The sequence below is a fragment of the Dromaius novaehollandiae genome, chromosome Z, assembly GCF_036370855.1.
Source record: "Dromaius novaehollandiae isolate bDroNov1 chromosome Z, bDroNov1.hap1, whole genome shotgun sequence".
NCBI lineage: Eukaryota > Metazoa > Chordata > Aves > Casuariiformes > Dromaiidae > Dromaius > Dromaius novaehollandiae.
The window spans coordinates 60987172-61010178 of NC_088132.1; the positions used below are offsets into that span (position 1 = coordinate 60987172).

At 39.0% G+C, this 23007-nt stretch overlaps 2 protein-coding genes across 7 annotated transcripts in view; one reads left to right on the top strand and one right to left on the bottom strand.

Annotated features, from left to right (window-relative positions):
- Positions 1-10294, bottom strand: part of LOC135324729 (neurolysin, mitochondrial-like) — a 39639-nt gene extending 29345 nt beyond the window's left edge. The window contains exon 1 of the mRNA XM_064501588.1: positions 10105-10294. Coding sequence (XP_064357658.1) covers positions 10105-10136 — 32 coding nt within the window. The 5' untranslated portion in view covers positions 10137-10294. The remainder of the gene's footprint in view (positions 1-10104) is intronic.
- LOC112987085 (small glutamine rich tetratricopeptide repeat co-chaperone beta) overlaps positions 10246-23007 on the top strand; it is a 47050-nt gene continuing 34288 nt past the window's right edge. For 2 of the 6 annotated variants that reach the window (XM_064501598.1, XM_064501600.1), the window contains exons 1-5: positions 10246-10429; positions 11601-11728; positions 17046-17149; positions 17941-18010; positions 21813-21912. In XM_064501598.1, coding sequence (XP_064357668.1) covers positions 11629-11728; positions 17046-17149; positions 17941-18010; positions 21813-21912 — 374 coding nt within the window. In that variant the 5' untranslated portion in view covers positions 10246-10429; positions 11601-11628. Of the gene's footprint in view, positions 10430-10785; positions 11059-11599; positions 11729-16407; positions 16564-17045; positions 17150-17940; positions 18011-21812; positions 21913-23007 lie in introns of those variants that run through there. The other 4 variants (XM_064501597.1, XM_064501601.1, XM_064501596.1 and 1 more) reach the window with 4 other exon arrangements.

Here is a 23007-nt window from a genome sequence, read left to right on the forward strand (position 1 = left end):
CCATTTGAACACAGTTACCATTTTTCGGTCTATAAAGGAAGACAGGGCTGCATACCGTGTACAAGCCTCTGGATTTGCATATACAAAATATGCATAATAAAAGAAACCAGTCCTGAAGCTCTGGGGGTGGAAAAATTAGAGAATAGGACTTGAAAAAAGGTTGTATTTTGGAGGAATGAACCCCAAACCAAAGGTAAGAAGATACTGGCATTGGAAGTACCGGCATCCCCACCTCCCCCTCTGCTCAGACAAACCTCAAATTAGTTGTATGAAGGAGAAGGATATAGACTCAGGCAGCTGGCTGAAGCAGGGCCAACATAAACCCAAATAGTCAAAATGCCCATCTGGAGAACACAATACCACCTCAGTTATATGTAAAATAGTAGCTGACAGTGAAAATAATTTTACAATAATTAAAAGAGAGCTTGCATTTGAGGAGTAAAATTTGCTTGGTAGTGTTTAGTACCACAGAAGGGTCAGCTCGCAGCTTCAGAAAAGCAACAGGGAGATTTTAAACATTTGAGCTGCTAAGAACAACTCTGGCAGAGATTTACTATCCGCCTCCCCATTTCAGTTGCACAAGTTTAAAGAACTGCATGTGTTGGTATGGTAAAGTATGGTAAGTTAAGATCTTCGACTATAGCTAAAAATACATAAGAATACACACAGAGAGCTCACCATTAGAGACATTTACTTAACGTTATTTAATGTTAATTACCTATTTTTGTTAACACTAGCCACTGTGGTTGTATAATTTTATTGCAAAATCAGTCTGGTGTGCACATAAATGCTCAGATAGGTTTTGGCATACAATGCAGGGAGCATACATAAAAGGACAGGCAATTTTGGCCTAAAGGAAAAACAAAGCAAGAGTAAAATGCCACCAATCTGGGAAGGGCTGCATGCAGAGCTTCTGTTTAAAGGCAAGACTCTTTGTTAAAAGTCTCCTCTTCTACATGAGAAATTTTCTAGAAATAGCCTTGCCAAGATTATTTTTATACAAGACAAGACAACATTCCTATTTACATTTAATTATGAGGATTTTTTTCCTCGTTACCACAGTTTCTTCCAATCCTCCTATACCAGTCTAGACAGAATGTTTACTTTTCGCTTCTACAGGCACACAGAAACACCAATGCCCGGCATATTGACAATTTTCAAACTTTGAAAATGAAGCCTGAATAAAGAAAATTCCTTCCACCCTATTCTCTCTCTCCCTGATACCAGCCAAGACCTGAGACTAATGTCTTAGCAGCTTCTCCACTGGACTGCTGAAATTTTGAATCTCCTTTAGAAGTTTATGAGAAATGAAGCTGCTTTCATGAAAACAAAAGGAAGCCTAAAAAGTACGAGCATTCTGAGAACGCCTTTGTCTCCCACTCCAAAACCCACTCATCAGCACCCCAAATGTACAAATCCGTTACACGACAGCACTTCATGAGCTGCTTCCCTCCGGGCTGTGCTATGTCATCTTCCATACATTGTTAATACAGCCCTGGTACAACTTGAGGCCAAACCTCCTCAAGACTAGGTTCAAGGCCTCGGATAATATCAGAAAGGGTGCCAAATTGTGCCAAATTAAGGTGAAAAAATATGATTTCTCTCTGTGTCAAGGTTTCACATATAAATGAAGCAGAAGTACAGGAAAACAAGAACCGGAAAAAAGCAAAGGCTGACAACTATGCTATAGTGCAGCATATGAAGCAGATACAGAAAGTGGTAGGTTGCCTTTGAAAAAGAGTAATTCATTATCTTCACCCGGTATGGTGCTATGTGCTTTAGAAATACAGTAAAGAGCACAGCTCTGTCACTGACCAACAATATATTATCAGAAGCAAACACTGAAACAGTCACAGAACCTACTGTTTATATTAATTTCAGCCTGTCAAACAAGTCTAAAAAATAAAGTTGCACTGATTTCAAGAACTTGAATGCAGGGTCCAGATGGCTCCGGAGCACTGCTTTAAAGTAGCAAAAAAAGACTGGTCCACCTGATTTTATTAATATGTTGGCTAGCTGCATTAAGGAATATACATATAAATTTGATAGCTTCATAAATAATTGCCATAAATGTCAGCAAGTGGTTGTCTATATCTGTTAGAGATGGAAAACTGATATAGAACAGAAATTGTCTATTTTTGAAATGCTGATAGCCTGTGTCCTCCTTCTGAACCAAGGAATCAGTCATTTATGTAGATTAATACAGTTGAGAAAGACCTGTTAGTCTTTCTAACTAACCAATTCACAGTGCAATTACCTTTTTCAAACTGCTTTCAAAAACTACGGCATAACATTTGAAGTAAATCACCACATGTAACCATTTAAAGACAGGTTGTTACACTGCTACCAGTCAATCAGATTATACTTTGTGCCAATGTAACTCACAGCAGACTAATGAAAAGCTACAAGCAAGTACAAATATATGCACAGGTGAAGTCTTGACCATTTGTTTCATGGCTTAGTATTTCATATTCTTTGTCTACATAAAATTGTAAAGAAATAAATTCCCCAAACTTCAAGTACCATACCATAATAAAACTGATAATACTATGCTAATACTTCTCTCTACTATACACTGTAATAATACATTACCATAGTAAAGAAGGCATCTGCTCATGGTTCATCCTCTAATATTGTATTGGGACTAAAATCCTGGTCCTTGAGTTCTCAAAAAAACAATACTTACCATTACCCCCTGAGCAAAGATAATCTCTTTATCTCTTTATTTATAATAATAATATCCTTATATATTTTCCTTGTATTTAATTTAAATATGAACTAAATAACTCACTTTGAGCAACTAACTGTTCTTGTGTTTAGCTTTGATTATATTTATGGTTATCTGTATTCATTGCAGACCTGAAACTGGGCTTCTGTGACCAAAAGCTCATCTACCTTTTCCAATTATACTAGTTAGTGTAATGAAACATACTGCCTCTGTTCACTGACTTTGTCTTGTTTGTTCAGGAAGGAAGGAAGGAAAGAAAGAAACAAAGCCAAATGCAAAATTAATGAATGAGTATAAAGAAACAAGAAAAGAGAGCGTAGCTGAAATAATATAACTGTGTCAAAACTGCTCTGGGACTGTGCTTGCGTTGTTATTAGAAAACTATTGTGGTGAACCATACCCCGAGGGAAACTTTAACTTCTCAGATATAAACTGGAAAATAAATTCTATTAATAATGGTAGGAACCAGATACTTCTGAATATAATAGCAACAGCATTCTTCACCAAACAGTAACTGAACCAACAAGAGGCAATTATTATTTTAGACTCACATTTGGTAAATGGCAGCGACATTACAGAAGAGCCAGACATAACCTTGGACCAAAAATCTGAAGTTGGTTTAGTTTAAATTAGACAAAAGGATAAACAAAAGTAGATCTGTAACTAAAGTTATGTGTATACTGCAGTCACCAAAATCAGGGTAAAATTGTCCTGTGAACTCACTAGTTCGTGCTGTTTCAGACACAACACTCAGATTTTCTGCAGTGCACAACTGTTGACATATCTAAAGAAGCCTGAATTAAGGATAAGCACCACGTACAGCAGCAGGGTTGGCTTACAGCATTCCTCTTCTCTCCTGTTCCTCCCTCTGCTGCTCATTTCTGTCCCTGTCCACCCCTCCACCAAGGATGACAGCATAGCTATCTGCAGGGCCACACTTTGAAAAGTGCCAGAGCAGCATTCAGGTGAAAAATGATGCAAACCAAAAAAAAAGGAGGGAGTGGGATTGCAGGTAATCAGTGGCAACATCCATTTGATGCGTGGCTTCAAAACAGTTGTGCTGGCATAAAGGAAGGACCAAAAAAGTACAAACAGCCATTTAGGCCAGAACTACTGCTAGGAAATGCATGTGAAATGCATGGGTTTAGTCTAGCAAAAGAAGAGATTCAGGACGACTGCTGTCATTAAGTATATATAAGGTTAAACACCAGGAAGTGAAAAGAACTATTGATGCTCAGAGGCAACACTCCAGTAAGAACAAATTAGTATAAACTGGTCAGGAATACTTTTAAGCTAGAATTTAGAGACACATTTGTAACAATCAGAGCAGTGAGGTTCTGAAACAGCTGTCCAATAAGCACCATGGAAATAAAAACTTCCTAACTATTTTTAGTTGGAGTTTGATGAACTTATAAAATGGATGTCACTTGGTTGCCTAAGGTAGCACAAGACTAGACTTGATCTCCCCAGTTGCCCCTTCCAGCGTCTGTGTTCCTGTGAGGTTCTTCACAATTAACTTTATTTACCTTACATTTTTACTATGAATGTTTAACTGGCCTCTGTTAAGAGACTTGCACTGCCTCCACCCCCATATATATATATGTATATTTATGAGTCCTATGGGGTCTAATAGTGTCACCGGAATGACATACAGGGCAGACTGGAACACGTTATGCATCGTGCACTGCGCCATCTATCAATGAGACGTTGGGAAGGAAGAACACCGGAGGCTTTCTTTGGACTTTCAATCTACCGCAAAGCATCTAGAAGCAGCTGTTGCTCACCAAAGCAACAAATTATGGCACTAAGTTTCCAAATCCAAAAGCAGGAATAATGAGCATTTCTGCCAAAAGCAGTGTAAGTTGAATAATAACTTAGAAGTAGCTGCTGAGCTTTTACAATTTTTAAGTAGAAAAGAAAGCTTCTAAGTTACAGACTGCAATCAGGTATAGAGATTGCTATTTTTGCCAGAATGCCAGACAATTTATTTTGCCAACAAATCTACAATTTGATTACTTGTTGCTTCTGGAAAATATAAATTTGATTTGATTTTAGAAAGGAGAGGGACCTTTGTAATACTTTACTAGAGCAATACAGTAACAAACTTAACTACTGCAGATGAGCAAAGCAACCAAATTTACTGGCTGATTTTTAACTCATGCATTAAATATTTTAAACATTTACATAAGTCTGGTTTTGCTTCAGAACAATGTTCCATGATAGGAACGTGCCAAACAATCTTTTTTAACAAGCCACTATGAAAATGAAGCTAAAAGACCACAACCTATGAAACAGAATCAGCAAAGGATAATATTGGCTTTAGAAAATGCAAACACAAAAACCTGCAAGTGTGTTCACAAGATGCTCCTGCTACTGATACTCACTCTATAACATGGTCAAGACTCAAGTCTGCCATCTCATTTAACTCTGATTACATATTGATAACTACAGTTACATCCAAGATGCTTTAATGGCTTTATTAGTTTTCAAATTAATCTTCACCTAAACAGTATCACTTACAATGGCAAGTAAGGTTTTAAGAATAATTAAGATGCTATCTACATATGGATTTTTGGGAAACATACATACAGCCAGGTTTATTGTACTTGCTCATAAATCTGACATGTCCATATAGCCATGCAAAAATCAAAGTATATTGGATTAGACAGAAATACTAGAAAACTATATTCCCTGCTGACATAAAAGGTCTGGGACAATGGCTTCAGGGGTAAAGAGGGAGCCAAAGCAGAAGATTAAAAAAGAAAGAAAAAGAGTCTGGTCTCAGATGACGCAGCACTGATCATTTATTCTTCCAAGCTTTGTGCATATTGAGTTTAAACGAAACACAATCTTATGCTTTTTGCACATTTCCAGAAGTCAAAAAGATGATTCTTATCTTAAAAATTGTATGAAAATGTAAAAATTATTTCAAACACAAAACCACCAAGATACTTTGGCATCTTCTAATTTTTAAATAGTCTGAGGGCAAACAGATATAGAGACATTTCTTTAGCTGCACCTCATATACATGTTGGGGGGGGCATTCCTAATGATATATAAGTAAGAACAGATTTGAAAACCACAATGAACACAAGCAATTTATTTTTCAAATAGCAATTTGCTGTATGAAGCTTTGCAAAAGCTGTTAATTTTAAGAACATGAAGAATGAGATGACCATTTTGATCTTTCTATCTTTTGAAATAGCAGATCTGAGTCAATAAACACTTGCAAGTCTTACGGGCTGCAGTAGAAATAGTGCTGCATGCTGAAAGCCAGCATTATACACGCAAAGAACATATTCAACACGTAACTGCAATCAACTGTCACATGGCCTCAACGTTTTGACTCCACCCAGCGGGCTTGTTAAAAAAAAGTCCCATTATGGCAATATAAAAACAGACAGTTTGCCTCAGGACCAATTATTCCATGCTTGAATAATATGCCATATGTTGGCATTTTCCTGAAAGTAAGACTCAAGTGCCACCAAATATACATAAATAATAGCGGACAGGCATAGTTTAAGTAAAGCTTTATAATGGCCAAGCAACATTTTTTTTTTAACTAAGACCTCCTGCAGAAGTTAAAAAGTATTTCAGAAATAAACCACTGTGAGTATTCAGCAGCCTCTAATATAGCGTAAGATGCACTGTGTTCCATGTTCTCAGAAATGGATTTTAAGACAGAAATTATATATACTAAAATCCGTGTTATCTAAATAACCTATTTTTTTGCTTCAATTTGAAATATATCACCACATCGTTTCAGTTTTGACTCACAGCTTCATATAAGTAATTGTTTATTTTATAGGAAAGCAAGTTTTTGAAAAAATCAAGCAAAGTCAATGGAGGGCTGAGTGACATGGAAAAAAAATAAATAATAATAAAAAAAAGAGACATCCAAGACAGAAGTAGCAAAATACAGATAAATCACTTGAAGGTAATGACAGGGCAGCATTAATTTAGCTGAGCTGAAGGAATGGGACCACAGCCCCAAAATTGAAGCCATCATTTTTTTCCTGCTGGACAAACACATTTGAAGTCCTTGTTACACTTCGCCTCTCATCTCTTTCAACTGTTTGGCTCTTGACAGTGTCTGGAACAGCACATACATGCTTTGAATTCTTGGGCCATTTTCCTTAGAAAAGTACTTGGCTCTGTGTCATGACTGCGTTTGGCACAGACAGATCTCACTATGGCAAAGGATAGCATAGCATATTTAGTACTTCCTAATTTAAAGTTCTGTAACTGCCTTTAGAACCTTTCTTTCTGAAGCTTAATTTTTTGGAAATAAAAGAAAATATAGCACCTTTTAACACTAAATTATTAATTTTGTCAGTTCCCTGCATCTCAGTTCACTGCAAGCTCTACGTTGATTGTATTTCTATAGTAGACATAGTTTTGGTTCTTGGAATCAGTTTGAGCTAGACAGAAAAACCGTAGGTTATAAGAACATGTTAAAATCTTTACTGATAAATTTAATCCCAGCAGTGCTACTTCTATGATCTTATCTGGCAACAAATGTTTACTGGTTCCTCTGATAGAATTAACATCAACAACAGCAAAGTAATTGAAGATGGCACTCTGTGGTAACTGATGGAAAATGCAGACCTTAAGTGGGAACCTATACATGTGTGCAACATGTTATACGTGGCACAAATCTCTAGGCAGTCTCCCACTGTACTTGCATTCTCACTTTTTCTTCCCCCCTAGTCTTTAAAGAAAAGGAATTTGGAAACCAGTCTGACAGACTTTCATAAGAGGAGGTGATTTCCACACAGCTGTCTGGAGCTGACTGTATGGAGGAGTCATGGTACTGTTTCTGCAGAGTGTCTGATCTCCTCCATCTCCACTCCTAAAATTGTGGTACCTATGGGTCTAAAATAAGAGCTCTCTAGGACTACTCAGCTGGGCTTCAAACCCCATCCTGTGAACTGAATCCGTATCACGTCACAGCAAACCTCCATCACTGCACACCTCATTTAAGGCTTGTTAGAAAGACCTGTTCTCTTCCTATTCCTTTTCAGCACTTGCACACAGCTAGGAAGTGAACTACTTAATTTACACAGCATTTGACACAGGAAGTGCTCACTAGGGCTATCTTCTTGTTTGGTTCTACCAGCAGGTGAACCATACAATATACAGTGGAAAAAAATATTGCTTTTAAGGCTCTACAGCTCTCTCAGGTGTTGCTGCAAATAAGCATCTATCACATGACTATCATGGCAGCAACATAAACAACAGGTAACGTGCGTATTATGTAGTGCAAACACCACACACTGTTACCATTAAGATAGCCCAGTACTTGAATGCAATCAGCTAATACATGAATGCTGGTTGACACTAGTTAAGAAAAAATTGGTATTGCTGGACAGAGAAAACTATGGAGGAAGGTTTGTAAACACAGACAATTTTTCTGATTTACAGCCACAGTTAATCAATTCGGCCTGTACCATGCAAATGCCCTTTGACTTCCTGTTGATGTTAAGTCTCATACAGTCAAAGCGAAGAGTAATGCTTTTTGCTATCACTAGTTGTTTGGAAAACTATGTGCCTCCACGGCAGACGATGACCTAGTCTCACTTACTTGCACCTTTCTAAGTCATCGCTCTCCTCTGGAAGACAGTGAATCATACTGGGCCATGATCACTTCAGTGCTTGCAAAAATTCCAACCAGTGCTCAATACTGCAGTGCATCTGCTCAACACCACAAATTACTCAAGCAAATGAAGCCTGTTTTCTGTTCCAGCTTTTGAGTGAACAGTGATTTAATAACATTAAATGCTTCTCAGGCTAGTTCGAGGCTATCTAAAAGATTGTTTCAGCATTATAAGTATGGCCAAGACCTTCACTGAGTTGACACTCCACAGTAGACATAAAAGGTGTCTGTATTAAAGATGGAACTTTCTCAGATGGTATGATGAACACACTCCACCAAATCATATTTCATCCCCCCCCCCCCCAAAAAAAAAGCACTCCCCCTACCCTTACCTTTTCTAAATACATACATGTACCAGAAAAGAGCCTCTTCTACTGAGGGAAGTCCTGACTCACAAATCAAGACCAGTTAATATTGTCTATTAGATTTCCAACCATTTTGGCCAAGATCTTCCGAAGAAACTAAGCTGCTGTGAGACAAGAAGGAAAGTCCTCTTATGGATAGATGATTAAAAGATAGGAAAGAAACAGAGAAATAGCTGTTCATTTTTCTGAAGGGAAATAGGTTCTTTATTCTTTAACATATTTATACCTCATCTAGAAAAAGGTAGGATTAATGAAGTGACAAAACCCACTGATGAGAAGATCAATATTTTTAAATCTTTGAATATTTTTGATTCTAATAGGAATGGTATTTAATTGGAAACAACCCCCTTCCCCAAATCTGCCTATTTTAACCAAAAGAATCAAATCCTGAATGTTGTGTTCAGCATAAGACATGCTGCTTGAAACTTGCTGAAAACTGTCATTTTTAAATGACACTTTAAAAATTGCCTCCCTTTAACACGCCCTGGGCAGAAACAGAACATATCAACATTTCCATGACCATTTGCTTAACTTCTGCAAGTTATGAGGTCACTATCTGGCATTAGAAATAACCCCCTTTTTGTGAGACAACTATTTGGGTACACTCAGATGAAAACTGGCAAAAGAATTACAAATCAGCAACCCGCAGCAATCATTCCCAGGTGTATTTACAACAAAGAAGTGATGACAAAATAAAAGCTATGCTTAACAAAGGAAAGAGTTAAGAAATAGAAAGTTTGCAACCGCGTTTCACCAGCCTCTCCATCCTTCAGACACTTGTTTTCCTGCCGTACCCTGCGGTATCTGACGCCTTCCTCCCAGTTCCTCCAGCGGTGCTAACCCAAGCTCCCCATGTCCCCCGCTCCCCTGCCACCGCCTACGCGCCTGCTTCCGCGCGGCGGCTTTGGGCCCCTTCCCCGCCCGCGCTCAGCGCGGAGGACACCGCGCTCTGCCCCGCACCCGCGCAGCGGGCCGGTACCGCGCCGCCCTTGGCGGGACGGGGAACGCGGCGCGGCCTGCCCGGAGCGCTGCTGGAGACGGGCTCCGCCTCGCTGGGAGCCTCGCTGCTATATATATGTGTATATATATGTATATGTACGTACACACACACACATATATATACACACACATATATACATACGGCCTTAGCCTCGCCCTATTGTCTCTCCTACAGTCAGCCTGACAAAGCGGAGCCGCCGCCGCCGCCGCCGCGCTCCCCTCAGCCCCGCCAGGCCGCGCGGCGCGGCCCCCCGGGGGGGGGGGGGGTGGGCAGCACCTCCCCGCGCCGCGGGCGGCTCTGGGCAGGCACCGGCTGTGAGGCGCCGCCGCCGCCGCCCGCCCGCCGCCGCGCCTACCTGCGAGCCGCGCCCGCGCACAGGGCCAGCATGGGGAGGGAGGGCGGCGCGAGGGGAGGCGGGGACGGACGGACGGGCCGGCGCTGCTGCTGTCACGGCTGCCGCTGCCGGCCCGCGCGGCCCCCGGCACGGCGAGGGCAGCCCCGCGCCGCCCCTCCACTTCCGCCGCCGCCGCCCCACGCCCTTCCCGCCGCGGCCGCGCGCGCGCCTCGCCCGCCCCCCGCCCGTCTCCCCGCCGCGGCCGCGCGCGCGCCCGCCCTCGCGCCACTTGTCTCTGCCACCCGGCGGCGGCGCTGACGGGGACGGCGCTCGCCCCTCTCACACGGTAAGGGGGGCGCCCGCCGCGCCGCGCCCCGCTCCGCTCCCCGCAGCCCCTCGGCCGCGGAGCGCCCGCCGCTGCTGGGGTGGGGGCGGGAGCGGGGGGAGCGGCCGGCGGGCGGGCGCTGGGGCGCCGCGGGGTGCGGGGGTGGTCGCCGCAGGGCCCCGGGGCGGCACCGGCCGGGGGCGGGACCGCGGCCGCGCGGCGGGGAGGGCGGCTCGGGGGCGCTTCCGCCGCCCTGCGCTGCGGAGGGCCGCGGCGGGGCCCCGGGCGGCGGGCGGGCCCCGCGCCCTGCCGGGAGCTGCCCCACGGCGGCGGTTGCGCGGCGGCGGCGCGCGGGGGACTGCGGGGAAGGCGGTGCGGTGCGGTGAGGGCTGGCGCTGGTGCTGGTGCCGCTCTGCGCGGAAAGCGCCGCTTTAATCCCCTCTCTTAGAAAACTGGGTGAAGGTTGTGCTTTAAAAAAAAAAGAAAAAATCGAAGCGGTTTAAGGAAGAAAAGCGAAAGTTGGGAGCTGAAATTTTCCTCAAAGTTATGTAACTCCCGGTTGATACTGGATGCAAATCAGACCGAGCCGGCAGCGTGTCGCTAATCACCAGTGTGCGCTGAGGTCACTGTGTTCCAGTTTTCTGTCCAAAGTGAGCATAAGCCATTCAGCAGCGCGGTGACAGAAAATAGAATAGCTTTTATTGAAGCGTATTTTGTTACCTTAGCAGCAGGGTATTTATCAGCGCAGCTTTTAACTGATTATGACTTGGGCTATTTATCAACGCAGCTTTTTAACTGATTATGACTTGGGCAGGTGTTCCTGCTTCCAAGTGCACATGCCTTAGGAATAAAAACGAAAGCTGTATCTTTCAGAAAAGTAAGTGGCTTAAATTATTCTCAGTGAACTCTCCCACAGGAATGAATCTGAGGAAATCTGTGCTCTTTTGCTGATAATTAGAATAGATGATGATAGGAGTTCCCCACTACCCATAAAATTTAATGGCTAGTTTAAAGGTATCACTTTATTGGGCTTTCTGGTGAAGGGTGTTTTAGTGTGTTGTGTGTACTTTTCAGTGAGGTCATTGGGAGGCTGAAATACTCTAGAAATTCAGGATTGGGCCCAAAGCACATGTCCTGTCATATTCTAAAGCTTTTGTTCATTTTTCAAAATAATAGATTTTATTCTTTTTAGGACAGAGGTAAAATTCATCAATTTCAGAATGTCATCAGTCAAACGCTTGGTTTATGCGGTCATCCATTTCTTGAGAGAACAGAGTCAGATGGATACTTTCACTCCAGATGAACAAGAAAGCTTGGAAGGTGAGTGATAAAGGTGATAATACGTACACATGTGTGCACTATACATACAGACATTAAAATGTTTGGTGTGTATTATGGAAAAAAATAACTGGAATGACCTAGTTGGAACTGCCACCAAATACTATCTGTGAATATGATCAAGACATTAATATTTCTGAGAGTATTAATTCAAAAACATCTCTCTTTTTAAAAATGTTATAAAGTTATGAAATTTGTACTACCTTATTTCTGAGCAACAGATATTTGGAATCACATTAAGGTAGGCAATGCCAAAATATAAGCTATGGGAATGATTCAGATATGTTTGCCCCAACTTTTTGCCATCTGATTCTTGTTTCATTTTACTCTTATGTTTGGTTTCTTTCTGTGAACAACACACAGGAGAAGAGCATTTCTGTCAACAGTGATGTTGGCCGGGGGGAGGAGTAAGGAGTAAAACATGAACAACCATATATTGTTTTTGGTATATGGAAAGAACTCCTGTTTCATACTTAAAAGAATTCCATGTAATTCATGAGGCTAAGAGACAATAAGTTTTTGCAGCACTTTTTCCACATGAATAGCAATTCCAAAGAGCTATAATAATGAATATTTTCAGCATGGTATAGTTTCTATTAACAGAAAACATAGCCATAGAAAGATGGACTTCCGCAAGTATTCCTCTGCCAACAGAATAGGTGAAGACATTCATCCGTTAACCTTTGCAACTTTGTAGTGTCTGTCTTTTTCCTTCCTATTGCTGTCATTCCTTTTCCCTGATTCCTAGAGACTTCTTGGGGACTGGTAATCACAATGTGGAATTAAGCAAAAGAAGAACAAAAAGGTTCTTAATTTCACAATTAACTTTCCATATCATCTGTTTGAAAGACCTGTGCACTGTTTCAAGCAGTCTTTGGTTGTATAACGTAAGAGGAGGAGGAATTGCAATGTGGAATTAAGCAAAAGAAGAACAAAAAGGTTCTTAATTTCACAATTAACTTTCCATATCATCTGTTTGAAAGACCTGTGCACTGTTTCAAGCAGTCTTTGGTTGTATAACGTAAGAGGAGGAGGAATTGGAAGTAAAAGGAGGAAACCTAGGACCAGCAGTGCAATAAGCAATATCCAGGCAGAGGACCATTGAGTTATGTGAAATTTGAGGAATGGGGAGTGGACCTTCCACAAGTACAGAAGCAAGTCCTGCTTCTCAGAGGCATAAACTTTAAAAGATAAGCCTGAAATGGTCTTTCTTTCAGTGTCTATTGGTTTTACAGTGCAGTTGTTCACAAATGTAAGCAAGAAAGAAGCACGTGTAGGATGCTATTGAAAGGATATTCCACAGATTTGGTTTTACATCACAGTCTGGAATATTTGTACATTTGAAAAGTGATAGTCAATTATGAATTTAACCTATATCAGTATTTGATGAGGAATTTCTGTTCAGCTGATGAAAGAAAGCAGTGTTTTTAGAAATTATATGAGAGATGAGGTATATTCCTTTTCATAAAACTGATAAACATCGATGGCTTGTGACTTTAGCTGATTATTTGTCTCAGAGTAGCTTTAGCCAGTGTCTGCACAAAGGAATCAATGATTTTAAGATTCTATTTTCTGAAGAAAAAGACATTATAATACTTCAGTTGTGCATAAATACTGATGTAAAATTTAGCATTTTAATACAGTTATGAAATCCTAATTTTAGAGCTTCATCCTGCCAAAAGTATGGTACCATATGCTGTGTGTTAGAGGATCAGAGGCAGGCATTCTAAATAATTGACTCATTTTAGTTGTGCAAAATATCTTTACTGCATGTGGAATAACTGTAGCCCGAATCTCACTCATTGAAGTGGTCAGTGTCAGGTGAAGACATATAGGATGAAAGAATTTGACTGACATTGTTCATTGTTACCTTATGTACCTTCTTGGTTTCTGTGAAAGGATAAAACACTATGATTAAATATCCGTGCCAAGAGGTAATTTAAATTGTTACCATTCCCCAAGAAACAACAAAAAGAACTAGAACATTACAAACTAAAACTGAGACTTTGTCAAAGTGGAAGTCTAGCATGCATTCAAAATTTATTTATATTGATAACCTGCGTTCTGCAAGTTTGATGTATCAAATGATGTCAATGATAGGATAAATTCCTTATAGGAATTTTGTGCTTACATGATGAGTAGAAGTGCATTAATTTCAGAAAGCAGAGTAACCAGAAGGTAGACTGGAGAAATAATATATTCCCCTACAATCCAGGATCTAGAAGAGATGTGTAGATCTCTGGTGGTTAATTCTCAACTCTGTTGTACGAATTAGCAAATTTACTTTCATGCTGTATTTTAGGCAGTGTATTTAAATGGCAGTTGTTTCCCTTCCCTTTTTACAGCTTCTACATTTTTTATGTCTATAGCACCTATTGCTTTGGGATCAAAGCAGAAACTCCCTAGAAAGTGCACAGGGACGTGATTCTTTCTCTCTTCTGAGATCAATGTACTGCAATGAATTTCCCTAAGGCAGTATATCTAAAACGGTGGGATGTACCCTTCAGGCAAGGGATGCATGTAATTCTTGGGATGGGGAAATGTCATGTGTAAGATGAAGCAAGATGACATTGAGTACTAAAGCAGCTTCAGGAGCCCAATCACTCTTCATTATTCAGTGATCCACAGCCTGCATGTATGCTGTGACGGCCTTGATGTTGCTTGCAGCTTGTGCTTGGACAGCAGAAGATCCTGGAACTGTGTGGCACTGGGGATGCTGAGCTGGGCTCCACCGTAGCCCGTGTGCTTCTGTTTCCAGGTAGCAGGTGTTGGTGTGAGCCCCAGCAGTTCAGAAGGGAGGTGGGTGTCTGCACTGATTGGCAAGGTGGTCAGTACAAGCTTCAGCAGCTACTGAGGCCTCACAAAGTGTGTGTGACAGTGGAAGGAATAGGAGGAACAGACAAATTTGGCTTCTTGAGATCAGACACAGGAAAAATTTTGCATTAATGGCTCAAGTGGTGCAGCAAGTCTTTCCCATCTTTCTGATTACTTCTAGCTTGCACAGCTAGAATTTACAGCACGGTTAACAGTGCCGTACTTTGGCAATGGGATGGTGAGAGACTGGCAGTCTAGTCACTTTAGATGCTTTTCAGACAAAAACAAATCTTCACTCCACTGACTTTACTGGGGCCAGGATTTTACTGTGATATGTGAAAACAGGGTAGTTACTGATCTTTTGACAACCTGAAACATCTTCTGTTTTGAAAAAGTTTGAGCTTTGGCTGTGTTTTTATTTTTACATTGTTGTCTTGCATGTTAACCAGTGATTACTATGCTGTAAAATAGTTCTAACCTACTGATTTGTCCCATAAGGGCTCTTAGTTTTGTTGTACCTGTGATAGAGAGGCTATAAGAAGTCAGAGTGTTCCATTTTTCAGTTAAAGGAGAAAAGTAGGAGTTTACTTTAACAATGAATTATTTCATGGAAATGTCTACCAGTAATAATGGTATATTGAGGACTACTTTGTTTAAGCAAAATCTAATCACTATTGCACTTTGCAAAAATCTCCTTGATGATAGAGAGTTGGTGTCACAGACTTAATGCCTTGAGAAAGAAGGAGGAGGTTATATTTTAAATGTATTCAAAATTAAAAATGAGGTGAGAAATTCAGGAAAGGGGTCACCTTCAGGTGAAAATAAGTTTGAGGGAACGATTTAAGTATATGATGGGTACTGCCTTTCTCTTAAGTCATATGGGAAAAGACTAGATATCTAATTTCAGTTATTTTATGATAGGCTTTATAAGAAGTACTATTAATATATAATTCAGAATTCAGAATAATCAATGCTTACTTTACTATAATTAAATTTTCCTACATATCAGTTTAGTGCCAGGAGACAAAGGAATTTAACCGAGGCCCGTCAGTGTTCTTACGCGGTAATTTAGAACCTGGCAAAATGATAAATTTTTAACACTTATAGATCATAGGAGCAAGTTATATGCATATTTAGTCATGTATTCAATCAGTGTTACATACTATTATCATAAATTTTGTATCATACTTGTCTTTTTCGGAATCACTTCTATTGTATGTGATCAAAGATTAAAAAAAAATCTTCCAGGTTTTACTATTTATTTTGCAAGTATACTTTTTTGCCTTTTTCCCAGATATGACATGGAAAACAGGCTCCTCAGATTTGCCTTTTTCTTGTTAACTTTCAATAATTTTACGTTTTTAATTTTGGGTCAGCATTCAGGTTCACTATAATGCAAATAAGTATTCAAATTATATGTAATTCGAACTAAATTTGAACATTCAGTTTTTAATGATATTTAATTTGAATTTGGGGTTCCTACTCATCTCTAGTTCAGGTTAAAAAGTTGTATCTATAAAATAATATATAACAGAAGATTTATTTTTCTGAATGCAAACCAGGCTTTGTAAAGATTCTTCTCTGTTACTTCTCAGTTTTCAGTCTAGGTGATATATCTTAATGAAAATATGCTACTAGATTCTCCAATTATATCTGTATTTTTCCTATAATCTTAAGATATTATATATACATATATTCTGTTAATTATATGATTATATGTAATAGATATGCTCACATATTTTTACATAGAAGTTGATAAATGGCAATTAAAACTTCACTTAGGCATTTAGCTCCACTTTTTTTTAGAATTGCTCACTTAAGAAAAGTTGTGAATGTACTTATTGCAGGATTGGGAGGGCCATTTAATCCTTTAACAACAGAACATGCGAGAGGATATTGCAAGTATATTTCTTTGTACTATAAAGGCTTGTGATTGACGAAGCATTTTATTAATGAAAAATGGCTTCAAATGAATATATTTTGCTTCAAAAAAGAGAAAAATAGTAAGTATTTGTGTGTATCTTGCATTTATTCTTTACAATAAAGATGAGCCATTTTCTTCTAAGTATTATGTTAGGCCACACAAATGGGTTACAGTTTGGTTGTGGTGTTTGGGGGTGGCGTGTGTGACACACGCATAGTTGTATTATGTATTGTGATGCTTTTGTTAAATACTCATATTTTTATGTAAAAAAACATATCAAATGATTGAGAGAACTGAAATAAAAGCTTTTATCTGATTCAAAAGTAACAACAGAGCTATGTATATTTTATGTAGATTTTGTATAGCTTATACTGTTATCTAGCAAGTCAGTTCTGTGGGGATCAGGTAGCCTCTGTTTATTTCTTGATGTGTTCGAAAGAGCTGCTCTTACTAGCTCAATAAGGAAGTGAATCACAGCTTTATAAATAAATTAATGCAATTACACTTTATTGAAAAATGGGTGACTGACTTTTTTTCCCCTCCCCCCCCCTCCTTTGCAAGTTGCAATTCAGTGTCTGGAGACTGTTTTTAAGATTAACCTGGAAGATACTCATCTTGCACCTCCACAGCATTTGATAGAGATGTTCACAAATTCTTTTCACAAGGTAAGCATTGAATTTAGATTCTAGAGTTACTCTGCCAATATGTGATAAGATTTCATATTATATTCACAACCTAAAGAGCTATGTAGGTCAAAACAATGTGGAAACTTTAGGAAAACATGAAAAAAGTGAAATTACCATAAAAGCTGGCAGAATGAAAATCTTTTGGGATGGTGGGAGGAATTAATTTCAGTCAGGCAAGGACAATTCGGTGTAGAATATTACTAAACAGTGGATGTCTCATTCTCACTGGAAGGATTTTATCCAGTTGCAGTTAAGCATTTTGTCAGTCCCAGAGATAATTGTCTGGAAAGTGCTTGAGGTCATCCACAGTTTTCTGATGCTCCTGATTCCCATGTGGAAATAATTGAGTCATTCAGTTTTAAAAAAGGCCCCATGAACACTAACCTTTAAATGTGAACTTTTAAAATGCAGGCTAGTAATTTACATTATATAGAAGTCCCCAGTAAAGGAAGCACAGGAACCACCAGGTGGCAAAGAAAAGAGTCAGAAGTAAGAAAATCAAGACTTCAGAAACAAATCAATTACCTCTCTTCTCCTTGAATTCCTTAAAATGTGTGGTGAGCTATAAGGTTTCTTTAATAGTGGGGGAAAAAAGCTATCTTTCTCTTTTAAGGATGTTTTAGTTTTTTCACGTTTCCTGTGCACTACAGAAAATCTGGTTAATTGTTGATATAATGGTGGAATAATTCTTCCCAGGATGAAATAATTTTTTTTAATATAATCAGGGCTTATATTTTACTGAAAAAACTTTTTTTTTTTTTAATACACAGAATGACATGCTGCCTCTCTCAGATTCTTTACCAGAAGATGTTGAGAAGGCTGACCAGCTGAAGGATGAAGGTTTGTAATTAAGAAGTAAACATGTTACGCTCTTGTTGGCTTCTGGGGATATTGAGATTTTTGGGTTATCATGGATAGTGATAGCATAGCAGCTGGGCAGCAAATCCCACACCAAATCTTGAGTTTATATTCTTTGTTGACTGTCATATTGTAAGAGGGATAAATGATGTGCTCTATTTGAGATCTAAGAAAATATAGTCTATTCTCTGCCTTGCTGCTTATTGCTCAGGAGATTGCTAAAAACTAATAGATAACACATGAAGTCCTGGTCAACATTCTTGAGTAGTAGAAGCTTTAAAGAATGAACAATTATTGTTCAGCATATTATGGCTTTCTCTGTCCACATAATTTCTATACCATTTTTACCTCGTATTGAAAAGGGTATCTCATATCAAGTGTTATATCCTAGCTGAATATTATAACATTGGTAAGGTTACTGTCAGGTAACTAGCATCGGTATTTCACATGATTTTTAAAGCAAATTTGTATACTTTATAAAAATTGCAGAAAAGACACTTGTTTATTTTCCCTTTGATAAGTTTTACTGCAGTGAACATAAGAAAGACAGCTGTATAAAAGAAGTCTTCACTAATACTGACCAAGACCAAGAAGGAATCCATTTTTTTCCCCCATTTAAAAAAAAAAAAAAGGACATAGAACTGATTACTGATATGAATTGGTATCAGATGGATTGATGCTTTGCAAATCACATTTTTAATGACCTTTTGGATTTCCTGACACTTATCTGGGTTTTATAGGAAAAAAATAAATATGTTTCTACTTGCAAGGCAGGTGTAATCCTCTGAAAAAAATGTCAGGATAATGACTTGGAAAAAATCAGACCATATTTGAGAATGAATCCAGTGTCTCTCTTGTTTTAAAATTGGCCATCTGCAGTCATTATGGATGGCAAAAAGAATGCACAGTCCATTACTGGTTCTAAAAACAAACAAAGAAAAAAACCCACAACCTTTTGCTTACGCTTGTTGTTGAAGTTGGTCATTATCTCTTTACTTCCGAGGATATGAGTTCAAACCAGGTTACTTCACAAGTGAGAAGAAGTAAGAAGTGAGCTGCCTTTTGTGCGTGCTGGCTTTTCATTTTACTGTGTGCTGCTGCCAGCTCATGCAGTGAAGAATACCAGCAGCACTCAGTACAGTTATTGGACTTTCTAGTCCAATCCATAACAATGGATGATCTAAATCAGTGCCTTCTGTCTTGTCATCTGCCAACCTTTGTGGGTTTGTGAACTGGACTAAGAAAATGAAGTTAGTGTATGCTATGTGTTAGTCTTTGTGTGGTGTTATAAAACAATTCATTTCTTTGCTGAAAAATTTGAAGGAGTCTGCTTCAACAAGAGGCCACTTAATGGATCAGCCATTTGAGGCATTACTAAGGAGTTCGGAAGTGCTTAAAATGCTTTGCTTGATTTCCTTTAATAAAATTAGAGCTTCCTGTCCTGTTTTGTAATGCTGCTTTTGTCCTATCAATCCTGATTTTCACACATGTGTTATCTATCACCAGTATCACATTTTCAGTTTTGAGTACTTTTCTGCCCTGGGCTTAGGGAAATGAATTAGATAACTTGTTAAAGTCCATTTGAGCCATATCTTTTATAATTCTGTCACTTCCTGGCTTTTATCTGTGTGATCCCTTACCTGTGAGTAGTAACTTCTTTCACTTTTCTTCCACCAGCTTGCTCCTCCTCTGCTCTCAAATCTGCCTTGTAGAAATTAGCTGATGAACGGTGAAACAAAATTAGATAGCTCAGTTTTCTTTCTTGGTCGTTATTTATGAAAACCAGGAAGTAATATAATCTCCAGACTAGTAAATACTTGATTCTGTTTCCCTAATCCTGTGTATCCCTTGATACTTTGTGTTAATCTAAACTATGTAGAGATTGTGTGTGGGTTTGTGTCATATAACAGTGGGTTGATTCTGAATAGAGTTTCTAGGTATTACCACAGTATACATACTAATAATAGTTAGTATTTTCACTGTAAAAAGAAACATGTTCATTTGTAAAGTAAGACTGTTTCTTTTTTCATTTTAAGAATTCTTGCCTGGCATTAGAATAAAATATTACAGTTGCTTTTCCTTTTGTCCCAAATTGCATAGTCTCAGCAGAAATAGTAGGTCTCTCTACTTTCCTATTTTCCTTTAGCCAAATTCTGAGTTGGAGAGAGCAAGATTGGGACCTATTTATACTAGCTACAACTTAGTCCTGGATCTCAGGTCATCGTTGGTTCAGAGCAGTATCAGAAATTTCAACTTTAGTGGTCATTGATAGCAGTTTTGTTTTACAGAAAAGTTAACTACTGCAATCTTATTGCCGTTGGAATATTAGTTGGGCTAAAGATCAATTGTTATCTTTTAACTTCAGTCTTACAGCTCACAAGAAGATATAGTGTGCAGACCTTTACCTTAAATCAAAGGAAAGATGGACTTCTAAATTATGGTACCAGCACAGTTACATGCTGTGTATATATTGAAGGTATATGTGTGATTACAGTTTCAGTTTACCTTCTCATTGACAGAGAGTGCTGAATATAGTTACAGTCTCTCTTACATCACTCTCGAATTGAGGTAATTTTGTATTGCATTGGTGGTACTTAGTTACCTGAATTTGGTTGTGTTTTTTAAGCTCTCCAATGCTCACAAATAAATGCAAGCATAGTTGTTTTCAGTTAGTACAGAAAACGGTTAGCATCTAGGGCTGCTTGCTCCACAGTCTCTTGCATCAGAAATAGCATGCTGCACTGACTGGAACTTTGAGCCTTTGCTTATGCAATTATTTACATCTGTAGCAACCTGTTGACGCTTCCCTTCTCTTGCTTATTTTGGGAGAGGGATGAAATATTTTGCCAAAACACAAGCAAGTCTGTCACTCTCCTGCCAGTTTATTTCTTGACATTGCTGGAGAGCCAAGGCTTCAAGGGTCTAGAGACCAGGGACAACCTTAGGCTTGGGAACTCAGAACTAGGGCTTCATTTTTCTATTATTTTGGCATGGGGAAAGAAAGAAGCTACCTGCACTGCCCTGTGTCAGAGCAGAAAGAATGCAACTAAGATGTATTTTCTTTTGAATTAACTTACCCCAGAATTTTCTTTCCATAGAACAGGTAAATACATTTCTAGTTTTTCACTGCAGTAGGCTACAAAGGTTACAAAATGGCAAACTTTCTTAAGGACGAGAAATTCTGAGTTTTGATGGTGAGAAATTTTACATCTGAATCATTTTAGGCTGTCTGTGCTATACATGCTCTTCATTATCTTAATGACTAAACTATGTGAGAGCTGCACAGAAGTGGGGCTTATATGCTGCTTGGGTGTTTTGTTTTTGTTTAACATTACCATGTCATATGTGTAGCTAGAGGCAAGTTGTTGGGAGATGTGACAAATGTGACCAAAAGGGATTTAACATATAGCTTACTGTAGTATGAGGTTTGCAAAGGTACTTAGACTGATGAATCTAAATTACGATGGAGGTGTTGTGGTTGAATTGCTTTAGAACCACTTTTCAACAAACTAGTCTTTGCTTAACAGCAGAAACTACCTAGAAAGTGTAAAATAGTAAGATGAGAAGGGGAAAGTTTGTGGTGGACTACCCTGTACATAACAAACTTTTACATACATAGTAGGTACTTTTATTTGCATTATTTCCTGCCAATTCTATTTAAAATAATATATCTTGAAAAAGTGAAGTCATAGCTATCTTATGGATGTTATAGTGTGACTGTTTTGCTTTCATACGTAGCACTGTATCTTTTAACTACTTAAGAGCTTTCTGTACTTTATTTCAGGTAACAATCACATGAAAGAAGAAAATTATGGTGCTGCAGTGGATTGTTATACTAGAGCTATAGAACTGGATCCAAACAATGCAGTCTATTATTGCAACAGGTAAAAACAAAATAATGTACCCCCTCCATTCCTCAGACTTCAGGAACATAATATAAAAGATAAATTATGAAGTAGATCAAAACAACATGAGGCTAAAAATAGCTGCTGCTCAGGAACTAACATGTTAAATTTGTAACAGATCTATCTGAAGATATGAATCTTTATCAGAAATGAACTGACTGAGTCTATCTGTATTAACTAAATGTGTAACATGGACTTTAAAGTAATTCAAAACACTTGAGATCAGGTTTTTGTGAGTTAGAATCTCTATATTAAATTGTGATTCCAAGTCTGTTAGAAGTTAGAGAGTAAGAGCCTCCCCCCGCTCACTGTTCCAGTGGATCATCTGCCATCTCTTTCTCTCACAGTATTGACTTTCCCTGGAAAAAGGATCATTAACATGAGTATAGCATTTGGGGGACTTCAGGCATTGTTTAAATACTTAGCATCTTTATGTAGGACCTGTTGAAAAAGTAACAAGACTATGTTATTGTAGTTTCATAGTGTAATCAGTTCTTCACTGTGCTACTGATAATGGGACCAGATGAAGTCTGGTAGAGCATGTTATCCCAAGAGCCAGGAGCACGCACATTCGGCTTTACTGTGCTGAAGGCCAGTACAGAAACATAAGCAGTATAGCCTATGAACCCTCCTGGAAGTGACCTGTCTCTAGACAGTCAGCGTAGTGTCTCTCTGCTCTATACTGCTCAGTGTGTCTGTTACCAGAAGGACTTACCAACTTGAGTGCAGTTAATCTGGCCTTGTGGCACTGTACCTGAAAAATCCACTGATTGTTCTGTGGATGATTCAGTGTTTAGTGACAAGCATAAAGAGGCAGGGAATTCACAGTTTACTAGTATGACATTAAATATTCAAGACAGTTCAGAATGTAAATCATCTATTTTCCCTGAGAAAACAGATCACATAAGTGATTTTAGGTTTTAAATGGCTATATGTGATTCCAAAGCCTCCCAAAATCAATAGAAGTTTCCTTGTTAGATTGTGCTTAGGCACCAAATCTGTAGTTGCCAAAAGAGAAGATACACTTCACTGTGTGTGCAACAACATCACACGCTAAATGGGTGAGGACCAAAA